Raw genomic sequence first — 15,485 nt, forward strand, 5'->3', positions numbered from 1 at the left:
ATGACTACATGCTTGAGAGGATGGGAAGCCAAATGATAAACCCCACATGCTCTAGGCTGCTACCCACAGTGTCCACCCAGCCAGCCCTTCTTCAATGAAGACCAGATGAAGTGTGTGGCCCAGTGTGGCTGCTATGATGATGACGGAAACTATCATGACATTGGCACACAGGTCCCTACAGCTGAGAACTGCCAGAGTTGGTGAGAAAGGACCCAGGGAAGGGAGAGGGTAGAGATCCATGGTGGTTGGGAGAGGACAGGGAGGACGAAAGTGTGTCGTAGTTAGGGATTGCCCACAGATTCTCAGAGCCCCTGTCTTCCCTCCAGTCTCTGCACCCCTGGTGGCCTCCAGTGTGCTTACAACCTTACAGGTAAGGAAAGGCTGTGGGTTTGGGGTTGAAGAAAGACTGGAGGGTGAGTAAGCTAAGCCAGTGCATGTAATCCCCAGCCTGCACATGCATCTATGAGGGCCGTACCTACAACTACAATGATGTTGTCTACAACACCACTGATGGCCTCGGTGCCTGCTTAGTAGCCATCTGCAAAGACAACGGGACTATAAAACGCACGACTGAAGAGTGCCCTGAAGTCCCGTCTACCACACCATTCATATTCACCACCACTCTGACACCCCTTACCACAAACGGTAAGCCCATACCAGGTTTTCTGGGAGCCCCTGGACTCTAAACTATTATGTTAACCCAGGGAAAGGCTTGACCACATCTGGGATAAGGGAAGTTGTCAAGGGAGCTGTAGAGGCATGCTGGGTCCTGACCCACTGTCTGGTAGGCCAGGCTCTGCCTGTATCCATGACCTCACCTCTCCCTTTCTAGTCCCCAAGACTCTTTTGCACAACTAATAGGGATGCCACCAGAGACCACTAAAACCCCCAGGTTCCTCTTTAGTGTATCCTACCTCAGTCAGTGAGCTCTCTCCAGACTAGCTGGCAGGTCCTGGGTTCAGGTCAGGAATGGTCCTAACTTTTGGAAATGGGTGGAGCCCTCTGTTTCTAGACTCTGAGGTCAGAGGAACCGAGCAGGGCCTTTTATCGCTTTTGCACAGGTTCAGCTTCCACTGCGTCTACTGTGTGTGTTCGTGAGGTCTGCCACTGGTCCAGTTGGTATGATGAGAGCCATCCAGAGGCTGGCATGTTAGGCGGGGACTTTGAAACATTTGAGAACCTGAGGAGGAAAGGGTACCAGGTGTGTCAAACCCCCGTTGCCATTGAATGCCGAGCAGTGAAGTTCCCCAGCCTGGACTTAGAGAAGCTGGGTCAGAAGGTAAACTGTGACCTATCCTCTGGGTTGAGATGCTTCAACAATGAACAGAGCCCCCCACTGTGCCACAACTATGAGCTGAGGGTTCTGTGTTGTGATTATGTGCCCTGTGGCTCCTCTCTGACCTCGGGTGTGAGTACCACTCCCTCTCAGTCTGACACCAGTAAAAACCCCTCTCTGCCCACACTTACCACTCATACAGCATCCTCAAAATCACAGTCCTGGACCAGAGGTGGGAAAGAGACATCACTGGATAAAACTCACAGCTCAAGGCAAACAGTGACGTTTGCCTCAAAGAGCAGACCTACTTCATCTCCTACGTCATCTAGAAACTCAGCCAGCAGCCTCCCCTTGTCCAACCCTACCTGGACTACAACAGTGAAAGGGACCAATGAGAACACAGTGCTTAGCTCCCAGACAACAGCAGAATTCACTTCACACACCAGGTCCACTTCAAGCCCCAACACAGTCACACAGACAGTCAGCAGCCCTGAGACCTCCTCCACCACCTGCCAACCCAAATGTGAGTGGACAAAGTGGATTGATGTAGACTATCCTACTTCTAGCATTGATGGAGGAGACATAGAGACATATGACAATATCAGGGCCAATGGAGAAAAAGTCTGTGAGAAGCCTAAGGACATCAGGTGTATGGCCCAGAACTACCCCGAAGAGGCCTTAGACAACTTGCAACAGAAAGTGAAGTGTGATGTCAGCCTTGGTCTGGTGTGCTACAACCGGGACCAGGGAGGCATTTTCCCGATGTGCTACAACTACATGATCAAGGTGCTCTGTTGTAGTGTCATCCACTGCCAGGGATCTTCCACCACTGCAGAGTCGGCCCTGACGACGGGAACTGCCACTTTCACTACCCAGACCCTGTCCTCCAAGCCTCATCCCAACACTGATTCAGTTGAGACCTGGTCTCCCTCAGGGTCCACCACCCATATAGATGCTTCAGATTTGCCCACCCCTGGAACCCTGACTACAAGTGTGTCATCCCCACTCACCACCCCTCTCACAGTCACTTCAGTGAGCACTCAGCATCCCAAGAGTCTAGAATCCTCTGGCATCCCATCTGTGGTGACTATCAGGTCCACCTCTCAAGGGCAGTCCCTGCTTCCCAGCAGTCCCCACACTACCAACACGTTCTCAGCAACAACCTCAAGGACTTCCCTGTCTAGCCTGGCCACCATCTCTACCTCCCTGACCACTCCTGGACCCTCCAGAACTCCTCCTGGGAGCACTACCACAAACCCAGCCACAGCTGCCTCCATGACCAGAGCGGTTACTGAGACCCTGTCCTCAAGGCCACATACCGAGACCACCTCAGAGTTCCCTGGAGTTTCCTCAGCCAGCTCCACAGTAGGGCCCAGCACACAGACTGGGTCCACTTCAAGCCCCAGCACGGTCATACAGACAGTCAGCAGCCCTGAGACCTCCTCCACCACCTGCCAACCCAAATGTGAGTGGACAAAGTGGATTGATGTAGACTATCCTACCTCTAGCATTGATGGAGGAGACATAGAGACATATGACAATATCAGGGCCAATGGAGAAAAAGTCTGTGAGAAGCCTAAGGACATCAGGTGTATGGCCCAGAACTACCCTGGACAGGCCTTAGACAACTTGCAACAGAAAGTGAAGTGTGATGTCAGCCTTGGTCTGGTGTGCTACAACCGGGACCAGGGAGGCATTTTCCCGATGTGCTACAACTACATGATCAAGGTGCTCTGTTGTAGTGTCATCCACTGCCAGGGATCTTCCACCACTACAGAATCAGCCCCGACGATGGGAACTGCCACTACTGCCACTTCTGGGACATCCACACACACTTCCTGGCCTGTGTCCAGCATGCCTACCAGCGCCAGCACTACAGAGTCATTTTCTTCCCGTGAAAAAACCACAGTCCTTACCAGAGCTTCCTCTACAGCTACAGTGACATCCAGGGAGACTCAAACCTCATCCTTGCTAACCACTGGTCCATCCTCAGCCCTCACAACCACAGAGACCACTTCCACAGGCTGTAAATCTCAGTGCACCTGGACAGATTGGCTGGACAGTGACAAACCCCAACCTGGCCAGTTTGGAGGAGACATTGAGACCTACTATCATATTCAAAACAAGACAGGTATCGAGATATGCAAGAAACCTGTGGACATTGAGTGTGAGGCCATCCTCTTCCCCAACATGTCCTTCCAGCAACTGGGCCAGGAGGTGGTTTGTAATGTGGACTTCGGACTCATCTGTAGGAATAGCAAGCAGGTCGACAATGAAACTTGTTTCAACTACCATATCCGTGTCCTCTGCTGTGAGGAAGATATCAGCTGTATCAGCACAACTGGGTCACTGTCCACCACTTCCACACCAGCAACTGGATTTCCCAGCATAGTCCCCATGTCCACAAGCAAGTGGTCATCAGAGGAGCCAAAATCCTCAACTTCTTTCACAACTCAAAGGAGACCCTCTACCCCTAGGACAGAGAAGATTGTCCCCAACACCACGACTAGGACTACTGGGAGTTTCTCTGCCTCTAGTCTCTCTACACTTCCAGCCTCTCCCACCAGCCGTCTCCAAACCTCAAAAGAGCCACACTCGGGTAAGCCAAGTACAAGTTTGTGGACAGCCTCCTCCAATGTTCTGAGCACTGCCACGCTGACCACCTCTATTGGCAAACCGGTCTCTGGAACAAAAACCACATTGTGGAAAGACCTCCATTCTAGTACCTCAACCATGGCCACATCCACCCATCCCATTTCTACCACAATGACAACGAAGAACCCTCAAACACTGACCACCAATGACATTTCCAAAAGCAACTCTATGCTGCCTAGTAGGCCCCATATCACCACAACATCTTCAGCCCCAGCAACAAATAGGAGTCTGGCCACCATCTCTACCTCCCTGACCACTCCTGGACCCTCCAGAACTCCTCCTGGGAGCACTACCACAAACCCAGCCACAGCTGCCTCCATGACCAGAGCGGTTACTGAGACCCCGTCCTCAAGGCCACATACCGAGACCACCTCAGAGCTCCCTGGAGTTTCCTCAGCCAGCTCCACAGTAGGGCCCAGCACACAGACTGGGTCCACTTCAAGCCCCAGCACGGTCATACAGACAGTCAGCAGCCCTGAGACCTCCTCCACCACCTGCCAACCCAAATGTGAGTGGACAAAGTGGATTGATGTAGACTATCCTACCTCTAGCATTGATGGAGGAGACATAGAGACATATGACAATATCAGGGCCAATGGAGAAAAAGTCTGTGAGAAGCCTAAGGACATCAGGTGTATGGCCCAGAACTACCCTGGACAGGCCTTAGACAACTTGCAACAGAAAGTGAAGTGTGATGTCAGCCTTGGTCTGGTGTGCTACAACCGGGACCAGGGAGGCATTTTCCCGATGTGCTACAACTACATGATCAAGGTGCTCTGTTGTAGTGTCATCCACTGCCAGGGATCTTCCACCACTACAGAGTCGGCCCTGACGACGGGAACTGCCACCACGGCAGGGTCAGTCCCAGTGACGGGATCAGCAACTACTGCCACTCAGACCCTGAGTCCTAAGCCTCTTCCCAACACTAGTCTGACTGTGGCCAGTACCCACCCAGCCTCCACCACAGTAGGAACAAGCGTCTCAAAAGCTCTAACAGGCTCTAGCCACACAGCCACTCTTGTTACATCCCATGGCACAAGGCCCCCACATGTTTCAACTATCAAGGAAACCAGCAGCCCGGGAAGAGCCTCCTCAATCCATACAACACCCAAGACCTTGCCTGAGACATTACAGTCGACATCTGGCTTGACAACACAACAGATCTCGTCAACTGGAATCTGGACAAGTGTACATACGGGTACAGCTGGCACTGTCTCCCCAAAATCTCTGTCCACCACCCTAGAAACGACTACAGGCATAAAAGAGCCATCCACCAGTGTACCAATGACACATACCCTACCACCAACCGTGACTAATGCAACCACCTCCCAGGGCACAACACACTGCCAGCCCAAGTGTAAGTGGACTGAATGGTTTGATGTGGACTCACCGACATCGGGGGTAGTAAAAGGGGACATGGAGACCTATGAAAACATCAGGGCCTCTGGCAAGAAGATGTGCCAGGCACCAGAGAAAATTGAGTGTCGGGCAGAGAACTACCCTGCAGTGAGTATTGATAAGGTTGGTCAAGTAGTAAGCTGCAACCTGGAGACGGGGCTAGTCTGCAGAAATGAGGAGCAGACAGATGATTTTAAAATGTGCTTCAACTACAATATACGTGTGCTTTGCTGTGATGACTATAGCCACTGTCCTGAAACCCCTTACAGCACCATCAAGCCATCCCCGCTCTGGTCTACCCCTACGCCCCTGGTCCCTTTCACAACCTCAGTGTCCTCGAGCACGGAGTCCACCTTTCAGACTAAGCATCCCTCCAGCTCTTCCGTATCAAGCACCCAAGCCTCCACATGGACTATATCTCCTGACTCGGGCTGTGAACCTCGCTGCAAATGGACAGAGTGGTTTGACGCCGACTTCCCCAACCCTGGCCCCAGAGGCGGGGACTTTGAGGTCTACGCAGTGCTTCGTGAGGTTGGCTTTATCTTCTGTGATCAACCCAAGGACATCCAATGCCGTTCAGAGAAGGAGCCAGACAAGCCCCTGGAAGCTCTACAGCAGGTGGTCCTGTGTGATGTGCGATTCGGGCTGATATGCAAAAATATCAACCAATCGGGACCTTTGCAGTATTGTGACAACTACCACGTGCGCCTCCTCTGCTGTGACAACTATAGTCACTGTACCACGTCACCTCTGGCCACCACATCCACTGTCCCTTCTTCCTCTCGCCTGTCCTCTACCCACACTGCCCCAGCTTTGAATACCACGACTTCTTTCCCTGGGGTCTCTAGTTCCAGCGTGCCCCACTCCTCTTCCCTGGTATCTACTCACACCTCGGCAGTGTTGACCACCCTGACTTCAACTATAGCCACTGGTCCCATTGTGATCCCCTCCTCAACCTCAGGGACCCCTCACACCCCTGAAGTCTTCCCCAGCAGTCAGGCGACCTTCAGCGTGTCTACTGCTTCTTCCTCCTCGGTGTTCAGTACCTCCAGGCCTACTGTCATTTCCAGCCAAGCATCTTCCCCATCACCCTGTTTCTGCCGGGCATTTGGACAGCTGTTCGTACCTGGTGAGTAGAAAAGCCCATGTTCTCCCTACCCTATATCCCTTGTCAGTTTTTGGAGCTATGGGGTCTTTTGTGTATACAAGGTTCAGTCAATGCCCTTTGAACGAGATTCTCTTTCCCTCAGGTTACCCCCATACCCTATGTCTCTGCCCTGGCACTAGCCTGCCTCTTCGGCTGGGTGTTGCTATGTTTTCTTGTGCCCTTTCCCTCCCAGGGGATATCATCTACAATAAGACTGATGGAGCTGGCTGCCAATTCTATGCCATCTGCAACCAGCACTGTGATGTTGACCGCTTCCAGGGTGCCTGCCCCTCCTCTTCACCTCCAACGCCCTCTACCCCTGCGCCTTTGTCTCCCCTGCTTCCTGGCTGTGATAATATCACCCCTCCCCGGCAGGTGGGTTCCCCTTCTCTCCCCACCTCCCACTGATGTGGTGTGGGTTTGGGTTGTCAAGGGCAACTCCTTGTGGGTTGAGCCATGGCGACTGCACAGCAGCACCCCAGCCCTGTGGCCTGTCTCAGTGACCTGCCTTCCAGGAGGTCCTTTTGAGAGGGGTCTGGGGTCTTGATCAGTAGACACAAGCTGCATTCAGGGCTGTAGGAACCCAGGGCTGCAGGCAGGACAGGGCTTGAGTCTCCACGAAAGTTCCAGGTATAGGTGAACACTCTGTATGTCTTCTCCCTCAGGTGAATGAGTCTTGGACCCTGGAGAACTGCACGGTGGCCCAGTGCCAGGGCAACAACCAAATCATCCTCCTAGAGCCAGAGCCTGTGGACAACGTCACGTGTGTCAACAAGCACTTGCCCATCAAAGTGTGGGACCAGGAGCCTTGCCATTTCCACTATGAGTGTGAATGTGAGCACAGGGCAGGCCTGGGACAGCTCAGCGAGATGGGACAGCATTGGGACATTTGACATCAGTGTCTGTCAATGTCACACAGCACATGTAAATGCTGTACTAGCCTGCAGGCACTGTGCACAGGGAGGCTAAGAACATGGATGTGGCAGGGGCTGTAACCAGAGAGAGGCAGGGTAGAAAAGTCACAGTGTGAGTCCTTTCCTGCAGTACTGATGACAACTTCCATTACTGCGTGATAAATGACTCAAACTTGGGACTGCAAATCTTAGGGTCTCCCATCCCCAGACTAGAGTCAGATCAGATCAGGCCAGGCCACACTTCCTATGGGGGCTGAGAAGGATCCTCCCTGCCTTTACAAATTAAGGGCTACAGGGGTCCTCGGCTTGTGGCTTCATCGTTTCATTCTGCCTCCATGTCCCTATGGCCTTCAGCTCCATGCCTATCTCTCCTGTCGTTTATAAGTACACTGTCATTAGGTTCAAGGGACACCTAGGTAATTTGGAACTGTCCCATTTTAAGACCAACATCAGATTCACAGCAAATATGGTTTTGGAGACACCTATTTTACTGGTGTAGCAACTGTTCCCCTGAAGTAATAGTTCCTGGGATGGCACTGGGTAACAGGGTTGGGGAGTGAGTCTCCAACTGTAGTCTCCCATAGGCTTCTGCAGTGGATGGGGGCACTCCCACTACCTGACATTCGATGGCACCTCCTATACTTTTGTGGACAACTGTACCTCAGTGCTCATGAGAGAGATCCACCCTCGCCATGGCAACCTGAGCATCCTTGCCCACAGCTACTACTGTGGGGCCACCACAAATGTCACCTTCTGTCCCCGCGCCCTCAGTGTGTACTACAACTCCATGGAGATTGTCCTCACCACCACCACCACCAACAGTGGGAAGGAAGAGAGCCTGGTGAGTTTTGTGATAGGTAGGGCCTCCATACCGCATAGCAAACATGGGGTCTAGATATGGGGCGGCATAGGCAGGGATGAAAAGCCCTGAGGACTGAGAACATTCTCCCCTCTGCAGAAATGGCATGTAGGAGTTGGTCTAGGCAAAGAAATAACTCTTAGCTCTAGACTGGGGAGACATTAGAAAGGTTCCCGGTGTTTGGGAGGGAGAATGCCCGAAGAGTGTGCTGCCTACCTGGCCCTCTGATCATTGTTTCCCTCTGGACATCTCTAGATTATATGGGACCAGATGTGGATAAGGTCGGGCTTCAGTAAGAATGGCGTGACCGTATCTTTGAGTGGGGCCACCACAATGAGTGTCAACATTTCCACCATTGGCGCCAGCATCACCTTTGATGGAAACATCTTCCAGATATGGTTGCCCTATAGATACTTCAGCAACAACACTGAGGGCCAGTGTGGTGAGTAGGCAGGACCTGGCTCATTCTTCCATAGTGGGGAAAGGATCAGGTCCATAGGAAATAACAGAAGCTGATGTGATCCCTGCTCTACTCACCAGGTACCTGCACAAACAGTCAGACAGACGACTGCCGCCGGCCTGATGGCACCATAGCTTCCGACTGCCAGGACATGGCCAAAGACTGGCTGGTGCCGGGGAACAACAACAGCGACTGCTTAGCTCAACCCAGCCCTTCCCCCAGCACCACTTCCCAGCCCCCAATGTCCAGCACACTGACCTCCACCACATGCCCCTCTGCGCCTCTCTGTGAGCTGATGTTGAGCCAGTGAGTCGGCCTTTGGGGTGGTGGGCCTGGGCAGTAGTTCCTTGGCCAGCCTCCCTGTTGAGCTCCCAGTCCTGACCCCTCACTATCATAGGGTCTTTGCCGAGTGCCACAAGTTCATCCCTCCAGACGCCTTCTTCAGAACCTGTGTCAGTGACCACTGCAATGGCAATTTTAGTAAAACGCTCTGTCAGAGCCTGGAGGTCTACGCAGCGCTCTGCCGGATCCAGGGTGTATGTACCGACTGGCGCAATGCCACAGGAGGGCTGTGTGGTAAGTTGGAATCATTCGACTTAGGGCTCCACCCTCCTCGGTTCTTGAACCTGTTTGATGACGCTTTCTGTGCCCACAGACTTCTCCTGTCCACCCTCTAAGGAGTACAGGCCTTGTGGACCCATGTATCCAGCTTCCTGCAGCCCCAGGTGAGAGCTCGCTGAGTGAGAGAAATGTGGAGGTAGCAGCTGGCCTCCCAGGCATGTCTGAAGGGTTTCAACTGAGCATGTGGGTACCCTCCTCCCAGGACTCCCTGGGATGTTCACGATTGGCTCTTGGAAGTGCAACCTGATTTTTGACCTTACACTCTGCTGCTTCTCCTCACATTAGGACCCAGGAACTTTCAGATGGGACCCTGGCAGAGGGCTGCTTCTGCCCTGAGGGTCAGCTCCTCTTCAACTCACGCACGGACATCTGTGTGTCTGAGTGTCGTAAGTGTCTTTCATCTACCATGAGACAAACCCTGCCCCACCCCACCCTCCTTAGGGTCCATCCTCACCTGCCAGGCCGTGATCGTATTCTGCAAGACGAGTATGAGAGAAGATTCTGGTGAGGCCGTAAATTCCTGTCGATGTCAAAAGGCCTCCTGGAAGCCTGCCACCGTTCTGTCTAAACTGTGCTGCTTGGGGCTGGTCAGAGAACCTGCCTCCCTTTACCACATAAGGGCTAGAATTTCAACATCTAATCTTACTACTGCCCCAGGGACCTGACGCCCTCGGAATTGTCTAGGACCTTCTGCTCCATCTTGGCTTGGGTACAGATAGCCAGAGCTAAGAGCACAGTTCTCTCAGCTTGTGACCCCCTTTCTGCCTGGCCTTGAACCCCAGCATCTTCAGTAACAACTTTACTCGTTTCTTTCCAGCCTGCGTGGGACCAGATGGGTTACCCAAGCTTGTGAGTGCTGCTGCTGTCTGGTCTCTGCTTGAGCTAAAGAATAGCAGGAATGATGGAGGGAGGGAGGGCGGGAGGGGAGAAGGAGGGAGAGAGGGAGGGAGGCCAAGTCTTCATGGCCCAGGAAGCTGATGTGGGATCCTGGGCTTCCTTCTTGTTGCCACTCTGGGCAGCAGAGGACTAACCAGCCTAGGTAAACTATGACCGGGAGTTGAGTTCAGGTAGACAGACCCGGGACTTAAGGACCCCAGAGCCTTCAGAGATCCTCATGTGGTCTTTTTCAGCCTGGAGAACACTGGATCAGCAACTGCCAGGACTGTGTGTGTGACCTTGGCTCTGTGTCAGTACAATGTGAGCCGGTGAAGTGTGAGGGCCAGGACAAACCCCCACAGTGCACAGAAGCTGGCTTTGTGACTGTGACCTGGCCCAGCACTGACAATCCATGCTGCCCTGAGACACTGTGTGGTGAGCATCTCCTGGGGACATAGAAGAGTCACCCTCTAGCTTAGCTGCACTGGGCCATTCCAGGGGTGGGGGGTGATCTGAAGATGCTTCAGCTTTTTACCTAAAAATAAAACTGGCGACCTCTGGTCTGACCTAACAAAGCAGAAAATTGGCGAGGACCAAGGGGATCAGAAAGTGAGGGGATTTGTTGAAACCCAGAAAAGCCATGAAACACACTAGGTCCCAAGGGAAAAAATGACACTAGAGACCAGTGTTTCCAGAAATGAAGAAGGTGGGGGGTGTGTGGCTAAGTTGGCAGTGTCCTGACAGGGCTACCTCTCTACAGTTTGCAATTCAACCACTTGCCCGAGTCTGCCCAAATGTGAACCAGGGTACGAACTGCTCCAGACCCATGAGAACGGCAGCTGCTGTCCCATCTCCAGCTGTCGTAAGTAGGAATGGGGCAGAGGCATGAGGGAGGGGACACTGAGAGTGGTTACAATGGAGTCCAAGGATGCGGAGGAGCAAGGGTTTGTGCCCTGCTGACAGATGCATACTCAATCCCCTTTCCTTTCAGGACCTAAGCTGTGTACATACAATGACACCATCTATGGGGTAAGGGCTCAGCCCGGCAGGGTGGATAGCAGAGCTAGGTTGGGGTGGGTGGGAAGCCCATGTTCCCTTGTTTGTGGTCTTATCTCAACATTCTTGCCATGAAGGCGGATCTGAAGAGGGGGTCTGGACCCTTAAGACCTAGGACATAAAGCCGTTGTGTGTATGTGTGCATGCATGTGTGTAGAGAGAGCTGTGGAAAGAGGGGCTACCACATCTGTCACATCTGCATGCTCAGCTTTTGGGTCTCCCAGCTTACTGCTGTCCTGCCCATGGGTACCTGTGTTCGACCTGAAGAACCATCATATCTCAAGGGGAAAGTACCTGGGCCTTGTGGGCCCTGCCTGGATTCAGCTACACATCCTGATGTCCTGATGTGACATCCTGAAGTGCTCACCGGCATCTGCCTTGCCTTCTGTGTCACCCTTCTCTTCTGCTCTAGGTCGGTGCAACCTTCCTAGGGGGTCCCTGCCAGATATGCACCTGCCTCTCTGTGGACAACCAAGAACCTAGAGTAGAGTGTAGGGAGACCCACTGCACCACCTCTTGTCCCCAGGTGAGCCTACGGCCCAGAAAACTCCCTGAGGGGCTACCCATGGCAGTCTCTCATTGAGAGGCCTCCAGTTCACCATCGCTTTGAGGACTTGTTTTTTTTTTTTTTTTTCCAATGGGAAAAGTAGGGAAGAGGTAAGGACCGGAGGACAGGACCTGCAGCTGCTGAGCTGATTAGAAATGGATCTAGTGTGGTCCCAGTAGACAAGTGGTTCTCAACCTGTGTGTTGCAAACCTTCTGAGGGTCAAATGACCTTTCACTGGGGTCACATATCAGACATTCTGTATACCAGATATTTATATTACGATTCATAAGAGTAGCAAAAATTACAGTTATGAAATAGCAATGAAGTAATTTTATGGTTGTGGGTCACCACACCATGAGGAGTTGTACTCAAAGGCTGTAATATTAGGAAGGTTGAGAACCACTTCATTAGACATAGAGAAGCAGGGTGAGCTAAGCTGCAAGTCCTGGGAACACAGCAAAGACATGACCTTTCCACGGTTCCTGTTAAGGAGGCCCAGAGCCCCTAGTGTGTCCTCGAGAGGGTGGCTGGGATGATTGAGAGACCTGACCACCTCTCCTGTCCTCACAGGGCTTTGAGTACACACTGGTGCCAGACCAGTGCTGCGGGAAGTGTGTACAGAATGCCTGCCTCACACCAGAGGGCCAGGTGGTACAGGTAATAATAGGAGAGGGTAGAGGGAGGCCTTCCCTTGAGCGGGTCTCAGCCACAGGTAGATCGATGCCTGGACCTCTACTGTGTGATTTGCTTTTTAGCCCAATGAAACCTGGGTGAACAGCCCTGGGGACAACTGCACTACATACTATTGTAGTGCTGAGAATGGAGTTCACGTACTGACCCCAATCCCCACGTCTTGCCCTGATGTGTCCAACTGTACGGTATGTGCCTGGGACGCCCTGCCTTTGGGTGGCCCACCCTTATCACGCCCCTGGAAGGCTCTGCCCCAAAGAGTCTGGGTTTCTACGGCTTGTCCCCCTATCCCAACTCTGTCCCAGTCTTGCTCTGCTCTTGGCTCTGCAGGGAATCCTAAGGAAAACGGGCTGCTGTTACTCCTGTGAAAGAGAGGGTAAGTTGAAGACATCGCCTATCTAGTCCTCTGGCTCTATCCAGTTCCCTCTAAAAGCAATACAAGTCTCACCCAGGGTCCCAAGACGAGAGAAGGGGCGGGCCACCCATGAAAGGTCTCTCTCACGACTGTGACAAAACACGGGACAAAGTCATTTTGGGGAAGGAAGGATTTGTTTTTGTCTCCTGGTTGGAGTGTGAAGTCCCACCATGGTGGGGAGACATGGCGGTCAAAGTAGAAGGAGGTGGCAATGCGTCCGCAGCCAGAGAGCAGTAAGGGGGGAGATCAACGATGGTGGGCGGCTCACTTGTTCCTTTACATTCAGGCTGAGACCCCAGCCCGTGGAGATCCTGCCCACATTCAGGGTGGGTCTTTTCTCACACATTAACTTAATCCAGAAAATCTCTCTGAGCTTTTCCCTTAGACGACTCTAGATCCTGTCAAATCGATAGTTAATGTTGACACCACGGAGGGTCAGCTTTACCAGTTCCAGGGGCTCTGAGTGAGGGTCTAGGGTCCTTGCACTGGCCTGTTTACTTGCAGACTCAAGTACCTGTCAAGTGCACGTCAACCCAACCGTCTTGAGGCACGAGGGCTGTGAGACAGAGGTCAACATCACCTTCTGCGAGGGTTCCTGCTCTGGAAAGTCCAAGTGAGTGGGTGTCCTACTTCCCCTGAGAGGTCAGCAGAACTAGGTGCTTGCTATCTGTCACCTTGGGTCTCACAGAGACTGTCCCCTGCTCAGGACCAGGAGGTCACACATAGCTCTCTGTGTAAAGCATATGGTTCACCTCCCACCCAAGCCAGGGGCAAACCTGGCTTAGCTGCACAAAATAAGGTTTTGGCTGGGGACTCATGGTCAGGAATCTGAATGTGTCTAGGGGGTCGGGCAGCATCTGTGAGCCCTAGATAGCCCCAGGCTGTGGTCAGCTGTGAAGAGGGAGTGTCCAGGAAGGTCGAGAGTCTGTGGTTAGATAGGGCAGGAGAAATGATCAGAGGCTCACTTTGGGGCTTAGGGTGGCTGTCCAGAGGGACATCTGAACAGGCTCGGCAGAATGGAAAGGGAACGGAATCACAGAAGGCTATGAAAGACAGAGTAGGATTTAAAGAGAGTCCAGGAGGGGTAAGGCTTTGTGTTTAAGAAAGTAGACATGGTGGACATCAGACAGCTGTCAGGAGCCCACAGAGGACCATGCATCATTCTACTGTTAAGAGGAACACCCTTCTGTGTCCACAGGTACTCCATGGAGGCCCGGGCCATAGAGCATCAGTGCAGCTGCTGTCAGGAGACCAAGGTCCATGATGTAGCTGCAACATTACAGTGTCCCGATGGTACAGTCATCCAGCACACCTATACCCACATCGACGAGTGCAAATGTGCCCCGGCCTGCAGCTCCCTGCCTATGACTTCCATGACTATTTCCTAGAGCCTCTTGCTGGAAGGCAATTGCATCCCCAACCCCTTATGTCCCTCCACCTGGAGCAGAATCTGCACAACTGACCATGAAAACCTTAGGCAGGTATGCTCCATGAGGCCCACAAGAACCCTCTGTGGCTCTCACTGCCTCTGCTCCTCCCCTCTGCCTGCCACTTGGTGAGACCAGCATCAAAGAGGGGGACAGGGCAATTAAGATTCACCTGAGGAGGGTGCCAGGCGAGGGTTTGGTCCTGAGGAGCCTGTTGGCTCCTTTGGTCTCATCCTCCGTGAGAGCCTGTGGCTGTAGGGCTCCCCACAGCAAGCCTGTGCGCCCTCTGTCACATAAAGTGAGCTCTGTGTCAGTCACCTCATGTTCACAAGGGCAGATGGAACTGTCCACGCAAGACCAGCTACCAGGGAGCTGTATCAGACAAGGTGGCTGCCTGCTGGAGGGGCTCTGGGGTCTGAGGTGGAAGAGGGGGTCTGAGCTCACTCATCCCTAAGCGGCAATAAACCCTGGCACCGTGTGTCTCCTCCTGGTCTTTCCCTGGGCACTCTGCGTGGCTCCCTGTTTGTGGTTCAAAGGTGCCAGGAACACAGCTAGAGCTATCAACAGAACACGAGGGACGAGAGGGTGTCTAAGAGGAATAAGAGAGAGGTACTTAGCCATTGGCTGGACGCGGAGAACATGGGCAGGGGCGAAGCAAGCCAGGGACCCACACACCAGCTTCGAAACCACTGAACCCCAGGGCAGCATCAGGACACCCTAGGTAGCCAGAGGAGCCTATGGGCTGAGGAGGTCATCTTAGCACCCACCAGTGTGTTGGCTGCAGTACGCAGGAACATGGAGAAGGGTGCTTTGCACTGCTCAAACGCCAAGAGGCTGTGTTTACAGTAGTGCTAGGACCCCAAGTCCTGTTCTGCCTCCTCAGGGGCACTATATTTAAGATAACTGACAATTATTGGATTACCATACAAGTAGCTATAGGTTGCTCCTTCCTTTCCCTCCCTCTGTTGAGAGTGGAGAGCGTCCCATAAGTTGGAAGGGAATCACAGAGTTGGAAATGTGGGGCTCAAAGGCTTGGGTTCCAGAGGTAGGAGTGGCAAGAAGGAAACATGACAAGGTGGAACCTCTATGTAGTGTGGGACAGATAATGTCCTGGCTGGCTGTGTAGGAAGGGTACAAGATGAT

The 15,485-nt window shown here is 52.9% G+C and overlaps 1 protein-coding gene across 1 annotated transcript in view; it reads left to right on the forward strand.

Moving 5' to 3' along the window:
• The window catches only part of Muc5b (mucin 5B, oligomeric mucus/gel-forming), a 31,968-nt gene extending 17,148 nt beyond the window's left edge, over nt 1-14,820 (forward strand). Inside the window, exons 28-49 of the mRNA NM_001427156.1 lie at nt 56-200; nt 327-370; nt 448-645; nt 1,062-6,458; nt 6,670-6,851; nt 7,142-7,310; nt 7,975-8,231; nt 8,505-8,691; nt 8,790-9,015; nt 9,107-9,285; nt 9,365-9,434; nt 9,616-9,716; nt 10,148-10,179; nt 10,461-10,641; nt 10,967-11,068; nt 11,198-11,235; nt 11,675-11,788; nt 12,381-12,467; nt 12,566-12,688; nt 12,831-12,876; nt 13,420-13,528; nt 14,114-14,820. Coding sequence (NP_001414085.1) covers nt 56-200; nt 327-370; nt 448-645; nt 1,062-6,458; nt 6,670-6,851; nt 7,142-7,310; nt 7,975-8,231; nt 8,505-8,691; nt 8,790-9,015; nt 9,107-9,285; nt 9,365-9,434; nt 9,616-9,716; nt 10,148-10,179; nt 10,461-10,641; nt 10,967-11,068; nt 11,198-11,235; nt 11,675-11,788; nt 12,381-12,467; nt 12,566-12,688; nt 12,831-12,876; nt 13,420-13,528; nt 14,114-14,303 — 8,177 coding nt within the window. The 3' untranslated portion in view covers nt 14,304-14,820. The remainder of the gene's footprint in view (nt 1-55; nt 201-326; nt 371-447; nt 646-1,061; nt 6,459-6,669; nt 6,852-7,141; nt 7,311-7,974; nt 8,232-8,504; nt 8,692-8,789; nt 9,016-9,106; nt 9,286-9,364; nt 9,435-9,615; nt 9,717-10,147; nt 10,180-10,460; nt 10,642-10,966; nt 11,069-11,197; nt 11,236-11,674; nt 11,789-12,380; nt 12,468-12,565; nt 12,689-12,830; nt 12,877-13,419; nt 13,529-14,113) is intronic.
• Nucleotides 14,821-15,485: the final 665 nt, after the last annotated feature.

This window comes from Rattus norvegicus, chromosome 1 (genome assembly GCF_036323735.1).
Source record: "Rattus norvegicus strain BN/NHsdMcwi chromosome 1, GRCr8, whole genome shotgun sequence".
NCBI classification, from domain to species: Eukaryota; Metazoa; Chordata; class Mammalia; order Rodentia; family Muridae; genus Rattus; species Rattus norvegicus.